This window comes from Sinohyriopsis cumingii, chromosome 11, assembly GCF_028554795.1.
Source record: "Sinohyriopsis cumingii isolate HCF-2022 chromosome 11, ASM2855479v2, whole genome shotgun sequence".
NCBI lineage: Eukaryota > Metazoa > Mollusca > Bivalvia > Unionida > Unionidae > Sinohyriopsis > Sinohyriopsis cumingii.
In genome coordinates, this window is record NC_142971.1 from 90,885,386 (window position 1) to 90,905,011 (window position 19,626).

Consider the following 19,626-nt stretch of genomic DNA (forward strand, 5'->3'; position numbering starts at 1 on the left):
TAAGAATGTATTATACAGTAGAGGCATAATATCCACCAATAAGAATGTATTATACAGTAGAGGCATAATATCCACCAATAAGAATGTATTATACAGTAGAGGCATAAAATCCACCAATAAGAATGCATTATACAGTAGAGGCATAAAATCCACCAATAAAAATGTATTATACAGTAGTGGCATAAAATCCACCAATAAGAATGTATTATACAGTAGAGGCATAAAATCCACCAATAAAAATGTATTATACAGTAGAGGCATAAAATCCACCAATAAGAATGTATTATACAGTAGAGGCATAAAATCCACCAATAAGAATGTATTTTGCATTTATTTTCTAAATTCTCTAAACATATTAGACTCAGTTTAAATGCACTGCAGTTTTCTTGCACACACAAACAGTTCAAAATGAAACATACTGGTATTGACTGATCATGTATCTTCTGGACCAACCATCACCAAAGCATCATTCTAGAACAATGTATGCATACCAATAAAAGCATTTTTTTCTTAAATGTAATAAGACCTGACAGTTACTGTAATGAAAGGTTAAAGATATGTCAAGTTAGTCAAGCTTTAGTATTTAAGCAAGATTTAATTCAGTTTCAATAAAACATGGGTTTTTATCCTCACCAATAATATAAAACACAAGATGTATCTTCTATAATGGTCTAAATAATAATGTATAGTATGATTATGAATGGGACACTTAATTCCCCATTATATTTTGACTGATAGAATGGAATACTACTTCCACAAGACTTGCAAATTTAACTACCCTTTCAGTACATTTTTTTTCTCATAGTTTCAGTTAATCAACTTTTAGTGTTTATTGTTCATAAAATGTGTTTTCAATAACAGCGGCCCTTTTGTGTTGTTATGGAAGAGGCATTTTTATTACCTTTTCGGCACAGACAGAATTTGATAGAAAATTAGGGACTGAATGCAAGGTTTAATTAATTCTGTACTAGAGCAGCTATAAACCATATGGCCAGTTTAGATTTTCAGAACCAGTGATTATAAGAGTGAGAGAGAGGACTTACTTGGATTGGGAGCATTAGGCAAGTCATCCTTTGTACTCTGCATTGTGACTCGTGTGATGGTTTTACGAGTAATCTGGGGTCCTCCTGGCTCAGGTATGGGGTCTGTTGGATCCGGTTTTGAATCTGTCCAAATCACCTGTGAGGTCTTCATCCCTGTTCGTGGATCCTCACCATACCGGATAATTGAAGACCCTGGTGGGGGCACCTGGGGGTCATCAAGGATTGTCCCTGCAGGTACAAGTGAAGAATGGTTCATAGCATCTGGTCCTCCTCTACCATGTGATTTTGACCTAGATTTATTATGTTTATGCCCATGTGGCACCCCTGGCTGTTGCTGAGAGTAATAGGGTGTTGAGGTATATCCGGGCATTCCTGGATGACTCACATCACCTCCTGGAGTTCCATAAGGATAATCAGAATACTGATTTCCCCTGTTCTCAAGAGCATCCTCACTAGGTTCAGATGAATTCTGTGTGGACATTGTGAATGCCAGTTTTTGCCCAGCTGGAGTTGCCTGTACAAACCAGGCAGCCTGCCCTGCTTGTTGATAAGGACCCATATTTGGGGGCATGCCAGGTGGGTAGCCTGCCATGGGGGGAAACCTTGAGTCATAACCTGGGGGATATCCAGCTTGTCCCTGGCGGGAAGGATAATAATGCTCCATGAGAGAGCTGTCTGTAGCAAATATTGGAGCATATGCCTCTGGGGGAAAAGCAGGCTCACTTTCCATTCCATGGAATTGGGATTTGGATTTTTTGCTGGTTTGCTCTGATGGCTCAGGCTTAGTGTCTTTCCTAGATTTGTTATCTGCGTGTGACTTGCTTCTCTTTTTCTTTGATCTTGGCGAGACTTCAATATCAGACTCAGATTTATCCATATTGGATGCTTCCTTCTTTGGCTTGTCAGCATTTGAACTTGGTTCATTTAGCTTTTCTGAGATGTTTGATTCACTCTTTATCTCATAAGGTTCTATTTTCATGCTTCCTACATCTGAAAAATCAATTTTGCTGAATTCATCTTTTGATGGCTGAGTTGGAGTAGAATCAGACTGGTTTCCTGATTCTTTTGGACCACCTGGGTCATTAGACTGTGCATCTTTGTTCATCCTCTTCATACTGTTCCTTCTGATAGCTTCTTTAAGTTCAGCTCCAAAATCAACTGGTTTTTTTGATGGTGTGGTTGGACTTTTTTCAGATGTAACATCTCCTGATGACAAAGTTTTCACATGATCATAGTCATACATGTAGCCCTCAGCATCAGGATTTTCAAAGAACCCTGATGAAGGCCTGATTTTGTCCTTTTCTCCATCTTTTTTCCCTTGTGAAGCTGAGCGTCCTCTCAGATTATTACTGTATGCATCCTTCTTGCCATTTAAGCCTTCCTCACCACGTTCAAGATTCTCATAGTCTCTATTATTGAGATTTTCTGCTGAATAAGCAGGTGGCTTCTGATTACCATGACCTTGTGTCCTTGCTCGTGACCTTGCTGGGGAATTAGACAATCGTGCTACATTGTCCCTCTGAAAATTGTTTTCTTGTCTTGGTTCATCTTTCTTGAAATATGTCTTTGTCTGAACATTTTCTGCACTGAGAGATCGCAACAGGTTATTTTTATCTTTTTTAGCACTTGCATTTGAGTCAGTCAGTGCATTCCAAAAGTGTGGATCATCAACATCAAAGTTACTTTTGCTGGCTCCAGTAGTGTTGCTCAGTTTGTCAACACTGCCAAAGTCAGATGATGCCAAACCATTTGTGTACATCTTGTTAACAGATTCAAATCCTCCACTATGACTGATTGTCAGAGGTTCCTTGTGTTTATTGCCCCAATCTGTAGACCTGAACATAAAAAAATATGCATACTAAAGTAACTGCAACAGTCATCACAAATTCCTATACTTTTTACTATATTCCATATTTAAACACAGCATCCTCACAACCAGTACATGCCCTCACCCCAAGACACTGCAGACCCAGGAGTTACACTGCAAAAAGTAACTATCTTCCTGCTATGGCAACATCTATTAAGTTTTATTAGAAAATATTTGAAAGTGTCATTTACATTGAGGCAGTGATGTAGTAATGGATGGATGGAGGGAGGGAGGCTATCACAATATTCCTGATAACAGATATAGGACGGTCTAGATAATACAAGTACTAAATTCCTAAAATTCTTATCTCAGTTGATTGCATTTTCACTTATCTATATGTCCAACTGAAGTATTTCCACACAGATAAAACTGGAAAAAGTAAATCCAATAAATAAGCAGGGAGATCTTTCTGATATGAAATATACCTATATCAGTTTTATCATCACTTTCAAAGATATTCGAAAGACATGTTTGTAATGAATTTAGAAACCACCTATAATCATTTAATTTGCTACATTCACGACAATCAGGCTTCCATGAAGGACATTCATGCCAGACTACACTAACTAGAATGGTAGATGATTGGTTAACATCAATAGATCAAGGTAACCTTGTAGGCACAGTGTTTCTTGACCTTACAAAGGCTTTTGATCTTGTAAATCACACAATCCTGCAGGAAAAGCTCAGCATATATCAAGTAAACCATGAAAGCTTAACTTGGTTTCAAACCTATCTTGAAGACAACAAGTTTCTATCTTAAATAAACTTTCAGATGAAAAACTGACAAAGCCAGGTGTTCCACAAGGACCAGTTCTTGGACCATTACTCTTTCTGCTGTACATCAATGATTTACCATATCACACTGATCTATCCACCACCAACATGTTCACAGAGGACATGACATTATGTAACATTGGATCAACTGGCCATCAGATTAGCACTAAATTAAATAAAGAATGTGTAAAAATAAATAACTGGTGTGAACACAATGGTATGAAGATAAATGCAGCCAAATCAAAAGCCATGATCATGGGTAGTTGAGCAAGAGTAAAAGTTGAGAAACATTATTTCAAAGTAATGATAAAAAGAACTGATAAACAACAGTGTGAAAATGAAACACTACTTGGCATGATGATCTACAATATCATGTGCTGGAAAAAATCAAACTGATAAGGCCATTCAAAAAGTTAACTCACTGAACAGAATAAAATCTTACCTCCCTCAAGAACTGAGAAAGATATTTTACAATGCACATACCATGCCACACATTGAATACTGTTGTTCTACCTGGGTAATAGTGGTACAGAAAATCAGGAAAGATTACTGAAATTTCAAAAAAAGAGCAGCTAGAGTTATTCCTGATACTGGTAGAGATACACCAATAAATTTTGTTAAAACCCTAAAGTGGCTTCCATTTCAGCAGAGAACTCATTTTCGAAAGGGTTTACTTGTCTATAAATCCTTACCTGGTTTGGCTTCTGTTTATTTTAAATGTAACTTTAAAAAATTTTAAAAATGTACATATGTATGAACTAAGAGCCATCTCAAACAACAAGTTATATTTACCTGAACCAAATTAGAGTTTAATAAGAATCGTTTTCCTTTTTCTGGAGCTTAACTATGGAATTCCATACCAACTTGTACAAAGTCAGTTGACTCATGCCAGGCATTCAAATAGCTTCTTAGTCAACGTCTACAGAAACAATCATTTGTATGATTTTGTTTGATTCAGTACTAGTACATTTTACATCGTCATGTACTCACCAGTGTACACATGTTCATTACTACTATTTGTATGAATCCTGTATGTACTGATCCTTAAAGACTTGTGCATATTTTATTGTAACAGTAGATCAACTTGTCTAGTTTTTAAAAGTATTTGTTGTCAAAAGACAACTGATCTAGTAAAAGCTGTGTTTTATATTTACAATGTACTGAGAATATGTTTTCTTTTGTATGGAAAATGTAACAATATATATGACTTTTTATTAAAAGTTGTGAATTTGACAATTCCGATTGAAATTTCTGGGTAATAATTGCTGGTTTTTTTATGATAAAAAGTGTTATATCATAGTTTCATAAAACCAGTTTGGTTCAGGATTTTCTTTATGCAGAAATTATTAGCAAATTCATTGGAATATTTAGAAAAACAGAATCCACACCTTCCAGCATTTATAATCATGGTGCAAGTTAGCAAGGAAGAGGTGTACAGTGAATTAATTCACTTGTACGAGTTCATTTCTTTCCTGTTATGCAGAAAAGTCATTATTTGTAGTACCTATATTATCCTCAACAGAACTGGGTTTCTTTTTTCTTCACCAGGGTTTATATTTTTTATCAAGTCTTAAAATTCATGATCTGCAGAAACCATAAGGTCCAAGAAAATTGTCATGTTATGTATTAGAGTAAATTCGCATTAACTGTGCCCAAATGAGGCATCACCAACATTTCTTGTAGCTTACTTGTTAAAGTTGCAAAATTCATGATGCTATTAGAAATTTCTGGGCACTAATTGACATTTTTGATGATAAAAAGAGCGTTATATCAAAGTTTCATATGAAAGTTTAGATCACGATTTTCTTCCTGGACAGAAAGTAGTAGCCAATCGTTTTAGTTGTTTAGACAACAATGGGATCCATCCCCCCTGTGGATGCGAGTTATCGAAGAATATGTATACTATAAATTCATTTAATTTTAAGAGATTAATTTTTATTGTTGTGTATAAAATGCCATTATTTTTAGTACTTACATTTTCGTTGCAGGAACTGGGTTTCTATTTCTTCAATAAGATTGATATGTTTCATAGTCTTAAAATTCATTATCTATAGACACCAATATATCCAAGAAAATTGTCAACCTATGAATTAGAGCAAATTCACATTAACTGTACCCAACTGTAGCATAAACAACTTTTCTTGTAGCTTAGTAGTGGTGATTTTACCAAATTCTTGTACATTGTAGCTGTGTTATCTGAACTCACCCTTTAGTAACACAAGGAAGTTTTCCCCTCTTGTAGCACCATCCCAGCAAAATAGCAAAAGCTACCAAAATCAGGATCCCAAACACAATACCCACAATGGCCCCAGCGCTGATCCTCTGTGACCCAATGTAGTCTGGAGGAGCATCAGGATCCCCTGAAGAACAAAAAAAAAAAAAATAGTTATTGAAAGTCACAAAATCATCAAGCAATATATTTTCTCCAAAATTTAACATGAAAATTACAAATTCATGGTACAAAGTATTTGTAATGACTAAATGTTAGTCAACTTTTTTTCATACAAATTTATAATGACTCTAAAATGTCTGTTAAAGAATGTCTGAAGTAGATGCCAAATTTTGCCATGGAATGTTTGATTATTCAGCACACCATATTTTGCAAGATTCTCTATTTTACATCTTGTTGTCTTTCAGCTTGGTATTTACCTCTACATGTATTTTTTAAATTAATTCCTCTCTTTCTAATAGATTTGTTTTAAAAGCTAATATTTCATTCTACGTCAAATCTGAAGCTTGTTTTGTTTTTATAACACAATGCGAACAAGATTCCCTCAATAATGGACTAAGGTTCTACAGAGTCCCTCAATAATGGACTGATGTTCTACTGAGTCCCTTAATAATGGGATAATGTTTTACTACCTGAAAAGAATTACCGGGAATCCAAGACTGTTTCTTCTTCTCACTGCCAAGTACTGAAACCTCTAATATTCTTAAGAAACTCAAACATACTAAAATGCAAAACTATTAGGTTAACATGGTCACAAGATACCTCTATGTGCAGTACAGAATTATTTATCATGGCCAATGACCTTGAATCTGGTATCATGGATAGATGATCTGTGAATTTTTCTCAGAAGATACATCCACTGACCAAGTGACCAAGTTTTCTTTAATCTTCAGGCAAGATTGTTTGGAGAAAAACACAAAGTTATCTTGGTGACATCATTCAAGGTATTCTTCAAATATATTCCACAAACTGAAAACAATCAACCTTTGACTTAAACTCAATATCTGTGCTTTCAACTTGTTCTTTTGAATACAATAAAAACTAAGACCGGTCAAACTTCACTTCAAATCTTCATGTTTGTAAGACCTATGAGATCAAAATTAAAGCAATGACCTCTGACCTGAGACCAACTTCTACTAGATCGAGTTTTCAAAGCTCCACAAAAGTGTTTGAGGTTAGATGCACTATTTTTATTACCCAGAACTGCTTAAAGATATACAACCTAAGTAAAAACGAATGAAATTATATATTTCTTTTTTCAGTTCATAATTACTTATTTAGACAATTAATTATGATTCATGCTCTTACTGAAGCCGAAATCAGGCTAGTATCGGAAATTATGTAACAAAAAATAGCGATTCTTCATTATTGTCTGGCAGACAGAAACTCGCTGTTTGCCATGCCTATATTCATGTAACCTCTTAGTTGACCTCACCGAAGATTAAGAATTTTATCCATGCGCAAACACGTGTTTACAAAAAAAATGGCAGAAGCAACTAGATCAAAAGTTGGTAGAAAGCGAAAACTTATGGATTCTGAAAGGAAAAAGAATAAAAAAGCTCTCTGGACAAATTATGGCAACACACGCATATGTATTGGTGACCAGCATGAACAATGGAATAAAATAAAGTCCACTTTGAGCCTGAAAACTAATCCAAAGGTCGCCAAATTCTTGCTGGATGGGTGAGTCAATTTTGCAATGAACACAGAACAGCCAATTTTTGATACCGTCATTTATTTCTGTATAGTTAATTCTTTATCAGATCTTTTAAATTAACATATTTTATATAAACTGACATCATTCCATTTATCTTGTAATAAAATGTTACAGCCCTGCATCTATATCGCTGGACAGGCATGTAAAACATAACATGTACTGCTGCTATTTTTTAGGCTGCCAATGGGGAATTAAGGATCATCTTCATTTTCGCAGCAACCATAAAACTTTATTTAGAAGCAAGCAGTCACTACTGGTTTTTTATATGATATAAATGGTGATGATAATGCAATACAGTTGAGAACATTTTATGCATACAATTATTTGTAAAGTATATAGAATTATTATATCTAATGAAACATTTATTTTTCCTGGGTATATTAGTTATGAATTGAATGGCAGTGCATGGAAAACGGCTAGAAATTCACCAGAAACAGAGAGGAATGTCACAGAAGACATGGCCACAACTTCTACACCTGGCCAACAGTTCATTGGATACCGATTCCTGCTTTGTCTCATATAACCACATCAGAATCAGATATGGCAGATGTGTAAGTATTACTACATTTTATTTAAATTTTATGTGTATTTACTTCTTTAAAAATGTTTTGGTAGATGCATAACTAAGAAATTTATTTATTACATGGAAATTTATCATTCTATATTAGTGAAATATTTTGCAGTTGGTAAAGATTGTACATTTTTTAAAAATATGGTATGTTATTTTCTTTTCTTGTGCCTTACATTTATTTAGACTATGAATTTGAATAATATTTTTGCTGTAAATTATTTGCTGGCATTTGTAAACATAAATTACAAAGAACATGAATCATTTGGGAAAAAAGAGTGCATAAGTAGCTAAAGCAGAAGTTAGAAAAGTTCCTTGCGTAATTTTTTTGCAAATGATATTTGCTTTATAAATGAATGCTCCTCATCATGCAGTGGGTATTTTAGTTATAGGGCCTCCTTGACTAAATGAGTCACCCTCTGTAAATAAAATATTATTATTATTATTATTTGTTGAAGCATTGTATCTCATTCCCATCATAATAACCATGATAAATGATAATGCTTTGTTCATGTTGAATGATAGAAAAACTGTAAAGGTTTCCAAGTTCAACATTAGTATTTACAAATTTAAAATTTTATTTTTAGGAATTCAGCCACGAGTTTAAGAATTTCAGGAGAAGGAAAGTGTTATGATGGAAAGTGTAACAATTTTATCAACCCATTTGAGTAAGTATGCTACCAATAATAATTGTGATACATAAAAGGATAGTATTTGTGTAAGTAATGTGTAAGTAATGTAATACATGCATGATATATGTAACTAAACTAAAACCAATGGTGTGTGTGTGTGTGTATATATATATATATATATATATATATATATATATATATATATATATATATATATATATCAGTGGATGGTATTTGTTATGAATGAGAAAGTTTCTCCCACAAAAGCTGTCTTCTTTTCTCTGTTTGAACATACAAATTACAAATGTGTAATTACAACATATCTTAAATATAGTACAGATACATACAGTAAAACCTTGAATTGCGAGAATAATTCGTTCCTAAAACGTGTTTGTAATCCAAAGCACTCGTATATCAAAGCAAATTTCCCCATACAAAATAATGGAAACTCAGATGATTCATTCCACAACCCAAAAATATTCATATAAAAATGATTAATAAAAAATACCTTTTTATATTTTTATTATTTAAATTTAACCGTGGCTGGTGTGAGGGAGACGAGAGTGAGAGGAGAGGAGGCAGAGGAGGTTTATTGTGTAGGATGACTTTCACTGTCACTAACGGAATCACTGCTATCTGTTGGCTCACTGGAATCGTTTTCTTTTTGTGCGAGTTTAACAAAGAACCTATCCAATGACACTTGCTTTTGCTTCCTTTTAAGGATATTGCGGAAATGTAACATTGCATTGTCGTTAAACAGATTCATCACTCGCACTGCTACAGCCTTATTCGGGTGGTGCTTTTCTACAAAATTTTGCACTGTTTCCCACATTTTACACATCTCTTCGTATTGCAAGACCTCACTCATTTATCAAGTTAAAATTTATTAAAAACTGTTGCTTGTCTTAAATTTATCCAGTAGTATAATACCAATAAATGGTCTCCTCAAAGTTGCTTTTTAAAACATAGCCATACATATAATCATTCTTTAGCAGATAGGTAGTTAATAAAATGTTTAACAAAACTTGTTCATGCAAAATAAAAATTGCATAATACAAAAGAAATGCTTTATACAAGTTAAAATAAAATCACGAGTTCCTAAGAAAGAGAATCCTACCAAGAAATTAATATCTGAAATCAGGTAATACATCTCTAATATATTTAATGTACATGTACAAGAATTCAATTAAAAATTTAAGATGTATGCCTAATAACACAATTTCTCACCCATGTGACCAAGAAATCTAGCCATTTTGCTCATGTTGCTTTTCTTATCTCAGCCTGGCTGTCTACTTTTAAAAAGAAAAACCCTTGATGTCTTCTGCTTTGCTGGATGGAGTATATATATATATAAAAACTTCGCTCATAAAGCAACTTAGTTTCTCCAACTTTGTTAACACACCATATAAAATATTTTGAGACAGACACACATACATATACAAGAGGTTGATTCATTTGGTAGAACTCCAGACCCACAGGCAATAGATGTCACTGGTTAAAACAAACCAAATTCTCTCAAGAACTACTGCAAAGTCAGCAACAACCAGAAATGTATTATGTCAAACTTGACTCTCTTCCTGTTACCCCTTCTAACAGACTCCCTTCTTCTAATACCTCTTCTTGTTCTAACATCTCTTATTTGATGTTGGTCTGGGCTATTAGTGATGTCCGAGATAATGATGTCCGAGATAATGATTCACTTACAGTGTTATCTAAAACCTAGAAGTAAATCATATGTGATAAAAGACTGAAAAATCACAAGCTTTTCAATTGTAATATGGGGGGGGGGGCTTTTATTATTAATTTTTAGTTGAACTTGTCAAAGCTAATACTTTTATCACATAACAATGTACCATATGTTTCTTACTGACACAGACATGAAATGGATATTTATTTAGAATGGAGCTTGCCCACAACATATTATTAATATTATTATTATTACTGAAGCGTAAAAACAAATGCGCAAATCACATTGAGTATCGGATACGTGAGCCTGAGGTGGTTATGGAAATGTACAAGACAATCAACTTCATTCTGAGCCAAAGAGGCAACTTTAGCAAGATCTTTTAATAGCAATTACAATGATACGAATTATCATATTTTTAGTTAGTTTATCTTGCAACGTAACACACAATCTCACAAATACGACAAGTAATACGGAATGGGAATTTCAAGAATTGCCCCTTAAAGGAACCCCTTATTGTCATGATACTCCATCATATTGCCTTTTTTGCCTACTTCTTGTAATTTATTATATACAATGAGAAATCTATAAGCAATATATTTATTGCACATGACTATAAAGAACTAAGGAGAGGGACAGACGAAGAAATATGAAGAATAAGGCAATAATTACATCAAAACAGAAACATGCTTACCTCGACTTCCATATTTGTTGATGCGTGTCACGTGACACTGCGACTTCAGGGGATATCAGTAAATTCCGTTTCCGCATAATTAATTAGCAATCCATATATACGTGACTAGAAAATCATTACATTTTCATTGATTAACTGACTGTTGTACAATTTATGAAGCTGAATGATGTGTAATTACTCATTATTTGTACTATACTTTTCATAATATCAAGCATTTGCAAGAACAGAAAAAGTCAAAAATCTTTTAGGTTGTATGCCTTTAACCCTTTACCTCATGCAAGCGTCTTTGGACGCCTCTACTCCATTCGCATGGAAGCGCCTTTTGACGCCTCTAAAAGATTCACATGGAAGCGCCTTTTGACGCCTGCTGTAAACATCAGCCATTCTGAGCTGGTTTTTATAGTGCCACCTTCAGGGAAAACCCCCCATTAGATACTACATTAATTTCTGCAAATGACAATCACGTCAGATCATGTGGTCACTATTCATGCACTGGTCAATATCTGCTATTTAAAATAACTGGGTCGTAATCTCCACTCTCCAAAATGGCGGCCGCAGATTTCATTCAGTATGTACAAAGTTTTCACAATTAGAATTACAACCATGAAAGATTCAATAAATTAGGTAAAGTCTCTGATATTGATGTAGGCAGCAATTAGTTTTTATAAATTATCAAATTTAGATGACTTAGTGATGTAGACGCAGACGAAAAACACGTAAATTTCGAGTATGGGAAATGACAGCTACGGTTGGTCACGCGGCCTCACTGACATGACGGTGAACGAGTTCTCTCTCTAATTTAAAGCACATAAAAAATTCTTCCATGAGAAATAATTACACAGCTATAACAATCGGACTTTACTCTTAAATTTTTCCACATATAATAGATGTGTACCAAAAATGTAAAATGGTTAAAACTGCTGTTAAACGTAACATCACTATATTGCTTAACAATTCACAGGCAGGCCTATGCGTATGCTGTCGACTAGGCAACAGGTGTTCTATTTATAGTGTGCTGCACTTTGTCACTATGCTCTATGAGGTAAAGGGTTAAAATTTGCAAGGTGTTAATGAAAGCTTCCTGTTAATGCCACCATTCCTGCAAGAATATTAGTGATAACAAGAGTTTTGTTATCACTCATGTGCCATATTATAGTCTGATGAATACCATTTTCATTGGCACTACCATGAAGTTTGTACTACTATAAGGTCTGGTTAAAATTCAATTTTGATATGACCATCCATCCATTTTGGAGGATGTATCAGCATCATTTTAAACAACGATGAATTGGAAAATAGTAGTAATATTCCACAACTAGGTTAATTGATAAAAATCAAACAAGCTATTACAGCTAAAAACCTAAGTCCAAACCCTTCACTTAAACTCAGTTTCAGTGAAATCAACTTGTTCTTTGGAACGCAGCTAAATACACAGACTGGTCAAACATCACTTCCAATATCTATGTTTGTAAACATGAAGAACAAAAATGTAAGCAATGACCTCTGACTAGACCCCAAGGTTACCAGTTCTAGCTTTCAAAACTCTGCAACAGTGTCGAAATGTTGGTCAGAAGCACCATTTTTATCATCTAGAACTGCTTAAAAATTACAAGCAATGTTTTAATGAAAGCCTCCTATTAATGCCCCTATTCATTCAAGAATATTAATGATAACTAGATTTTTGGTATCGCTCTTGTGCCCTGTTAAAAATACCATTTTCATTATAACTACCTTCATTCTCCTACAGTCTTCAGATAAAATTCAATTATGATATGACAATCCATTTATGAGAAACAGTCATATAAAGATTTTGGGGATACCCATCATTGCATCATCATCGTTTTAAACAAATGATGTATTGCGAGGGAATAATTTTATAAAGCACGAGTAAATCAAATGGAATTGTGCTTTACTGGCCAAAAAGAACTTCCATGAATCCATAGTGCATTTAATATATCTTGTAACTCTGCGTTCAGCCATTGTATATGAGGAGTTAATTAAAGCTAATGATGTGGCATCCTTACCTGTAACTTGTTTATTCAAGAAATTCAAACACAAATCAATATCACAGGCACTTGTGGATTAATAAAACTTCTGCAATAAATATTCACTTTTCCAACAAGCTTTTCTACAATTACTTTGTCTGCTAAAATAACCAGGTCACAGCTATTTTAGTTGACAGCCAATCTGTTGCAAAATGTTATATAACCTGCCTTGACAATGCCTGAAAGTAGATAATGATGGAATGGTGAATATTTGCCTGAAGAGTGAATATCTATTGCTGAAATTATAAAACTATAACCCGAATGCCTGTAACCCAAATGCCTATGATCATTATCACCCTCCATGTTGAAAGCCTTCCTTACTCTTCATGTTCAAGTAATCATTGCCATGTTGAATTTATTTAAGTCAACATTCTTTCCTCTCTGCATGCTACAGTGGAAATAAATGCAATTGTGTATTTTCTTCTTAACAGTTTCTATCACTGATCATGGACCATGCACTTTTGATTCAATATAATATACTCACTGAAAAGTTGTATTTCTAGCTGAAAGTTGTTTCCAAACTGATAATCAATTGCTGTGCGAGTCAGACGTAGAGTGATCACAGCATCATTGGAGTAATATGTCCCTGTGGACGCAGCAGACGTGCCACATCCAAGTGTACGCTACAAGTAAAAGAGTTTGCTTTACATATCTTTGAATACGTGTAATATGTTTCAGAATCATTTCTATAAATAAGAAAAGGCAATTTTATATGCTACTTATATATATATATATATATATATATATATATATATATATATATATATATATATATATATATATAAAGCAAATAAAGATAGCAAAATCTCTAATTCTGCATTATATAAAACTGTCAACAGAGACTGATCGATCTATCAATGAATAATTATTTTACAACCTTAATATGTGGTCACCTGACATTGGCAATGAAGTACAAAAGACATATTTCGTCCAATTTTCAAGTAAAACAGGGGCTATAACTCAATAACATCTCTTGTAAAATAAAAGTAGAAACCAAGAAGTTCTTCAAAGAGAATGATGCTCTACTGTCCAAAGATTTACAGGAATTTAAGATAAGACCAATTCTTCTTTTTAACTGTTGAGTATTTGAAATCACCTCGATCCTATTCTTGACAGATACTAGCCACTGTGGTACTGATGTTGGATGTAAGTAGGACACCTTTTTCATTAAGAACACCATCAGAAGACTTTCGGTGCATACCTCATGTTGACTTGAGAATTAGAAACTAAATATTCAATATGTTTATTGTGGCAGCCATATTTGAAATCTGATTGACTCCATTTTCATTCAAAACCAACTAGATATAACAATTAGTCTTCTGGTTAAAAATATGAGCAATATCAAGATTTTTATGATGGCTGCCACAGTGGCCATACTGGATGTCAGACCAGCAACATTTTTATTTAATACTAACTAAACACCATATGAAGTCTCCTGGTGAAAACCCAATGTTATTATTTTCCATCTGGGAGGAGCAGCAATACAAATTTTCTATAATTAGATATAGATAATAGACTGCCACAATTTTTATCTAACACAAAACAGACATCATAAGAAGTCTTTTGGCAAAAAACCCATGCTGATATAACTTTCTGCTCAGGAGTAGTGCTAACAAGATTTTTAAGATGGCCACTGTGGTGCAGGATCTTTTTAGAACCAATTAGATGTTATATTAAGTCTTGGATGTCACCGGCACCATTTTCACTTAGCATGAACCAGACATCATTAAAAGTCTTTAAGTAAAAACTATAGCTGTCAAAATTTTAGGAAACTTCTAACTGGTACTCGTTGATCCTAATGATTAGTTACCAGAGTACTCGATTAAAAGGAAATTGTATTAAATGTGAACCTGAACTGCTTAGTTGTTGGTTCACACATGCCAACCACCAAGAGAGGTATAAGCCTAATTATTGCTAATGTAAGTGGCAAAAAAGCATAATCTGAGCATAAATTAGCAATCTATATATTACATTCCATAATTACTGAAAACTGTGTGAAAAACATACATTTATTCTTGCTACTTTTCTGGATCTGCAGATAAATTTTTTGTCACAAGTCAGCTAAATCCATGTGGATTTGTAGTTAATACAAGAGTACAGACACAAAAGAAACTGATAAATTATTTATGCATAACACTCACTTTAACTAGTCTACAAGTCTACAGTAACTGTCGCAAATAGTTGTAAGTCCACAAATGACTATTGTATTACATCACTGTTGAATTCTTATTTCAGTATTTTTAAAGTACTATTGATTCATCCTTATCTGGATGCAACATTCTTTTAAGTAAAACAAAATCCCTCTCCTCGAACATTTTTAAAGTCATATAACATCCATCAATCACTCTGATAAAACCGGTTTATTACGATCCATGGCACAAATTTATTTTCAATTTAGACTGTCTGCTACATATGTGGTATCAAAATGATAGAATGAATCTGCAACACATGGTTTCAGTCAAGAAACCTGTCTGTTTTCTTGTAACTGTTTCATGTACATACTACCAACAGAAAATAATGAAATTAGAAGGAAGTCTAATGATAAACACAGGGGCTTGTATTGTTTCCAATTTAACGATCAGTCATATATGTACTATATAATAATACAAAAATAAGTTTGTAAATAGGTGCAGAATCTGAACTTGGAAACTTTTTATTTTAAGGGGTACCCAGTTGTCCATTTTATTACCTAGGTTATTACCAACCGACAAGTACTCAAATACCTAGGTTATTACCAACGGGCAAGTACCCGAGTACCTAGGTACCCATTGGATTCTTTAGTAAACTTTGCATGTTGATATGACCTGTGGGTATGTGAGAAAGCTTGCCAGTAGCATCTTGTGAGTCAGTGGTTCTTCCCAGTGTTTTCCAAGGTTCTTCCTCCACCAGTTATAATGGCTGCTATGTATAGCCTATCTTGTGCTGAACAATGGCATTAAATCCCATGACAACAACAATCAGGATACCATGGTAGCCTTACTCGATGTCTGATGAGTACCATTATTCACTTATGAAAACTAAACATCATAAAAAGTCTTTTAGCAAAAATCAAATTCAGGAGAAGTCATGATGACAAGATTTTCAAGCTGGCAGCCTACACTGGATGTCTGATGAGCACAATTTTCAATCAGGATCAACCAGACATCATAAGAAGACTTTTTGAAAAAACTCATCTTGATATGACTCTCTGTGCAGAAGAAGCAGTGATGTACAAGATTTTCAAGATGGCAGCTAGTGTGTTGGATACATTGCATGTCTATGGGACACCATTTTCATTTAATGCTAACCTGACATCATATAAAGTCTTTTAGTGAATATCATCAGTTGATATGACCATCATTTAAACAGTACATGTAGCAACAACATAATTTTCAACATGGCCGCTGTGTTGGCAATATTGTTTGTCCGAGGGCACAATTTTTCTTTAGGCAACTAGATCTTAGTATGAATGTGTTTGTAATATGTTGTGGCAATCCCCCTAGTAATTTATAAGTAGTAACGACAACAAGCTTGTTCTAATGGACAATGGATGGACACCTGAAAGACAACTGATAAAAAGGCCAACAACATAAGTCCTTCTGTCTATGACCAGCAGAGTTAATATTAAACTGGATAAAAATCTGTGGATAACAATGTTATGATATATGAGTAAATCTCACACCCAATTCAAACTGCCAGTTGTGGCATCATAGAATTTCCAACATTTATATAATGACCAAAAAATGACGATTGAATATGTCTCCATTAACTGTACAGTCTAGACTGATTCATATAATGAAATATATTCCCAATGAATTTAAACAAAAGGGTTCATTCTGAATCAGAACACACCTGGGCCTTTCTGCCAATGATCTGAAAACCAGTCTGGAAATACATGTTGCCATCAATTCATATACATATGCCCTGCATCTTGTTTACTAAATAATATCATGTCTGCTTCACACACCATCAGTTCATATACATATGCCCTGCATCTTGTTTACTAAATAACATCATATCTGCATCACACACCTCTGATGTTATGTGTTTAGGCAGTAACACAAGAAAGAGTGAAAACAATTAGCTTTGAAAAATACAATAATTTATTCCCCTGGAAAAAAAATTTCAAACTGAAAAATATGAATTTACAGTTTCAAGAATCAAATCCAAAAATAATCCATGAATACAATTTTAGATGACGTATGCTGTAACCTGTAGTGTGTTGAAGTCTACAGTTCCTTGTAGAAACAAGAAATATCACTCTGGTTTTGGAAATCCAAATAAATTTTTGCATGAGATGTTTTTTTTTCAAAATTTTTGTATGAGCACACATATATCTCCAAGAAAAAATGGATTAATCCTTAGGAATCCATATAATTTGAAATAACTCCAAATGACACAACAGTCACTTCCCAGTGTAAGAGCCCAACTGAGAATATTTCTCAAAAACAAAGACATTTCTTATTCTAAAATGCAGTTTAGAAAATCCCCATGTTGCAAAATTGAGGGGGGGGGCACGTGATTATGTTTATATCATGTATGCCTAACATGACCCTGACGAAAACCAATAATTTTACTCTAAGAAATAAAATAAAAAAATTGTTTACATCTTAAACCTCATAGTCCCATCATGACCTCGACAAAAACCAATCATTTTATTTCAATACTTATGCAGCTGCTATTAATTTTGAATCAAAGTCAGGATCTAGGTCAACATTTGATGTTTATTAAAATGAACAGTCAAGGTCAAACTATTTTCTGGAAAAGGTATGAGTTCCCAGCAAACATTATTTTGACAAATAATGAAATTTTAAAAAATTAACAGATTTTTAAACTTAAACAATTATATATCAGATATACATAACACCATTAATGCATGTACATATGCGCTGCATCTTATTTACCAAACAACATCATGTCTACATCACACACCATCAATGCATATACATATGCCCTACATCTTGCTTTCCAAATAACATCTTGCATAGTAAATAACATAATGTCTACATCACACACCATCAATGCATATACATATGCCCTACATCTTGCTTTCCAAATAACATCTTGCATAGTAAATAACATTATGTCTACATCACACACCATCAATGCATACATATGCCCTACATCTTGCTTTCCAAATAACATCTTGCATAGTAAATAACATTATGTCTGCATCACACACCATCAATGCATATACATATGCCCTACATCTTGCTTTCCAAATAACATCTTGCATAGTAAATATCATTATGTCTGCATCACACAACATCAATGCATATACATATGCCCTACATCTTGCTTTCCAAATAACATCTTGCGTAGTAAATAACACCATGTCTATGTCACACAGCATCATAGCATCCATACAGGTGACTCCACTGTGATAACTTATTCTTGACTAAAGCATTCTGAGGTTTCTTGATTCGAGCTTGAACTCGCCTAGAGAACTTTTTATTTATACTGAACGTGTACAAATAATTGGATAAAGGTATAATTGTGACAAAGTGATATGTTGCCAAGCATACTTTGATATGCGACCAAGTTCTCCACCATTTTATGATGATTTCCTTCTTTAACTCTATATCACTCTATCGAAGTATTTCCAAAATGGAAATTGGTAGAAAAGGTACAAAGGTGTTCCAATTGGGATTTGATGTGTTCTGCCTACAATCTTCATTATGATCATGTGATACGTTCTTTTGCTAATGAAGGTGAGAACAAAACCCTAGTATATCAGGGTACAAAGCATAAGAAATATGCTAATATTAGAAAGTTTCAGTCAATATGACTTTCAAAAAACAGAATCTAACATTGCTGATGTCTCTGATGGCAGCCAAAAATTAATTCTGTTAATAATTTTTTAAAACTCATTTTTATTTATGATGTCACAATAAAGAGTTATGATACAAAGAGAATCTGGATTATTGCCACAGTACAGTACAGTGTTGCAACGCAAGAATCAAGGTATTTACTGTACAATTTTACTAAGGACCACTTACAATATTGCATCATTGCATTTACCAATTCAAAAGACCACTTACAATACTGCATCAGTGCATTTACCATTTCTAAAGACCACTTACAATATTGCATCATTGTATATACCATATAGTATTGCTAAGGACCACTTATAATATTGCATCAATGCATTTAGCATTTCTAAAGACCACTTACAAAATTGCATCATTTTATTTACCATTTCTAAAGACCACTTTCAATATAGCACCATTGTATATACCATATAGTATTGCTAAGGACCACTTACATTATTGCTAAGGACCACTTACAATATTGCATCATTGTATATACCATTTCTAAAGACCAATATTGCACCATTGCAATTACCATTTCTAAAAGCCACTTACAATATTGCATCATTGTATATACCATTTC

The 19,626-nt window shown here is 33.8% G+C and overlaps 1 protein-coding gene across 2 annotated transcripts in view; it reads right to left on the reverse strand.

The window, feature by feature from the left end:
- The window catches only part of LOC149788977 (uncharacterized), a 37,457-nt gene that overhangs the window by 8,411 nt on the left and 9,420 nt on the right, over positions 1–19,626 (reverse strand). For both annotated transcript variants that reach the window (XR_016424282.1, XM_089975132.1), the window contains exons 4-6: positions 13,739–13,877; positions 5,891–6,044; positions 1,044–2,878 (exon numbers count right to left, since the gene is read on the reverse strand). Coding sequence is in view for 1 of the 2 variants with exons in the window: in XM_089975132.1 (XP_089831258.1) it covers positions 1,044–2,878; positions 5,891–6,044; positions 13,739–13,877 (2,128 nt within the window). In the remaining variant the exon portion in view is untranslated. The remainder of the gene's footprint in view (positions 1–1,043; positions 2,879–5,890; positions 6,045–13,738; positions 13,878–19,626) is intronic.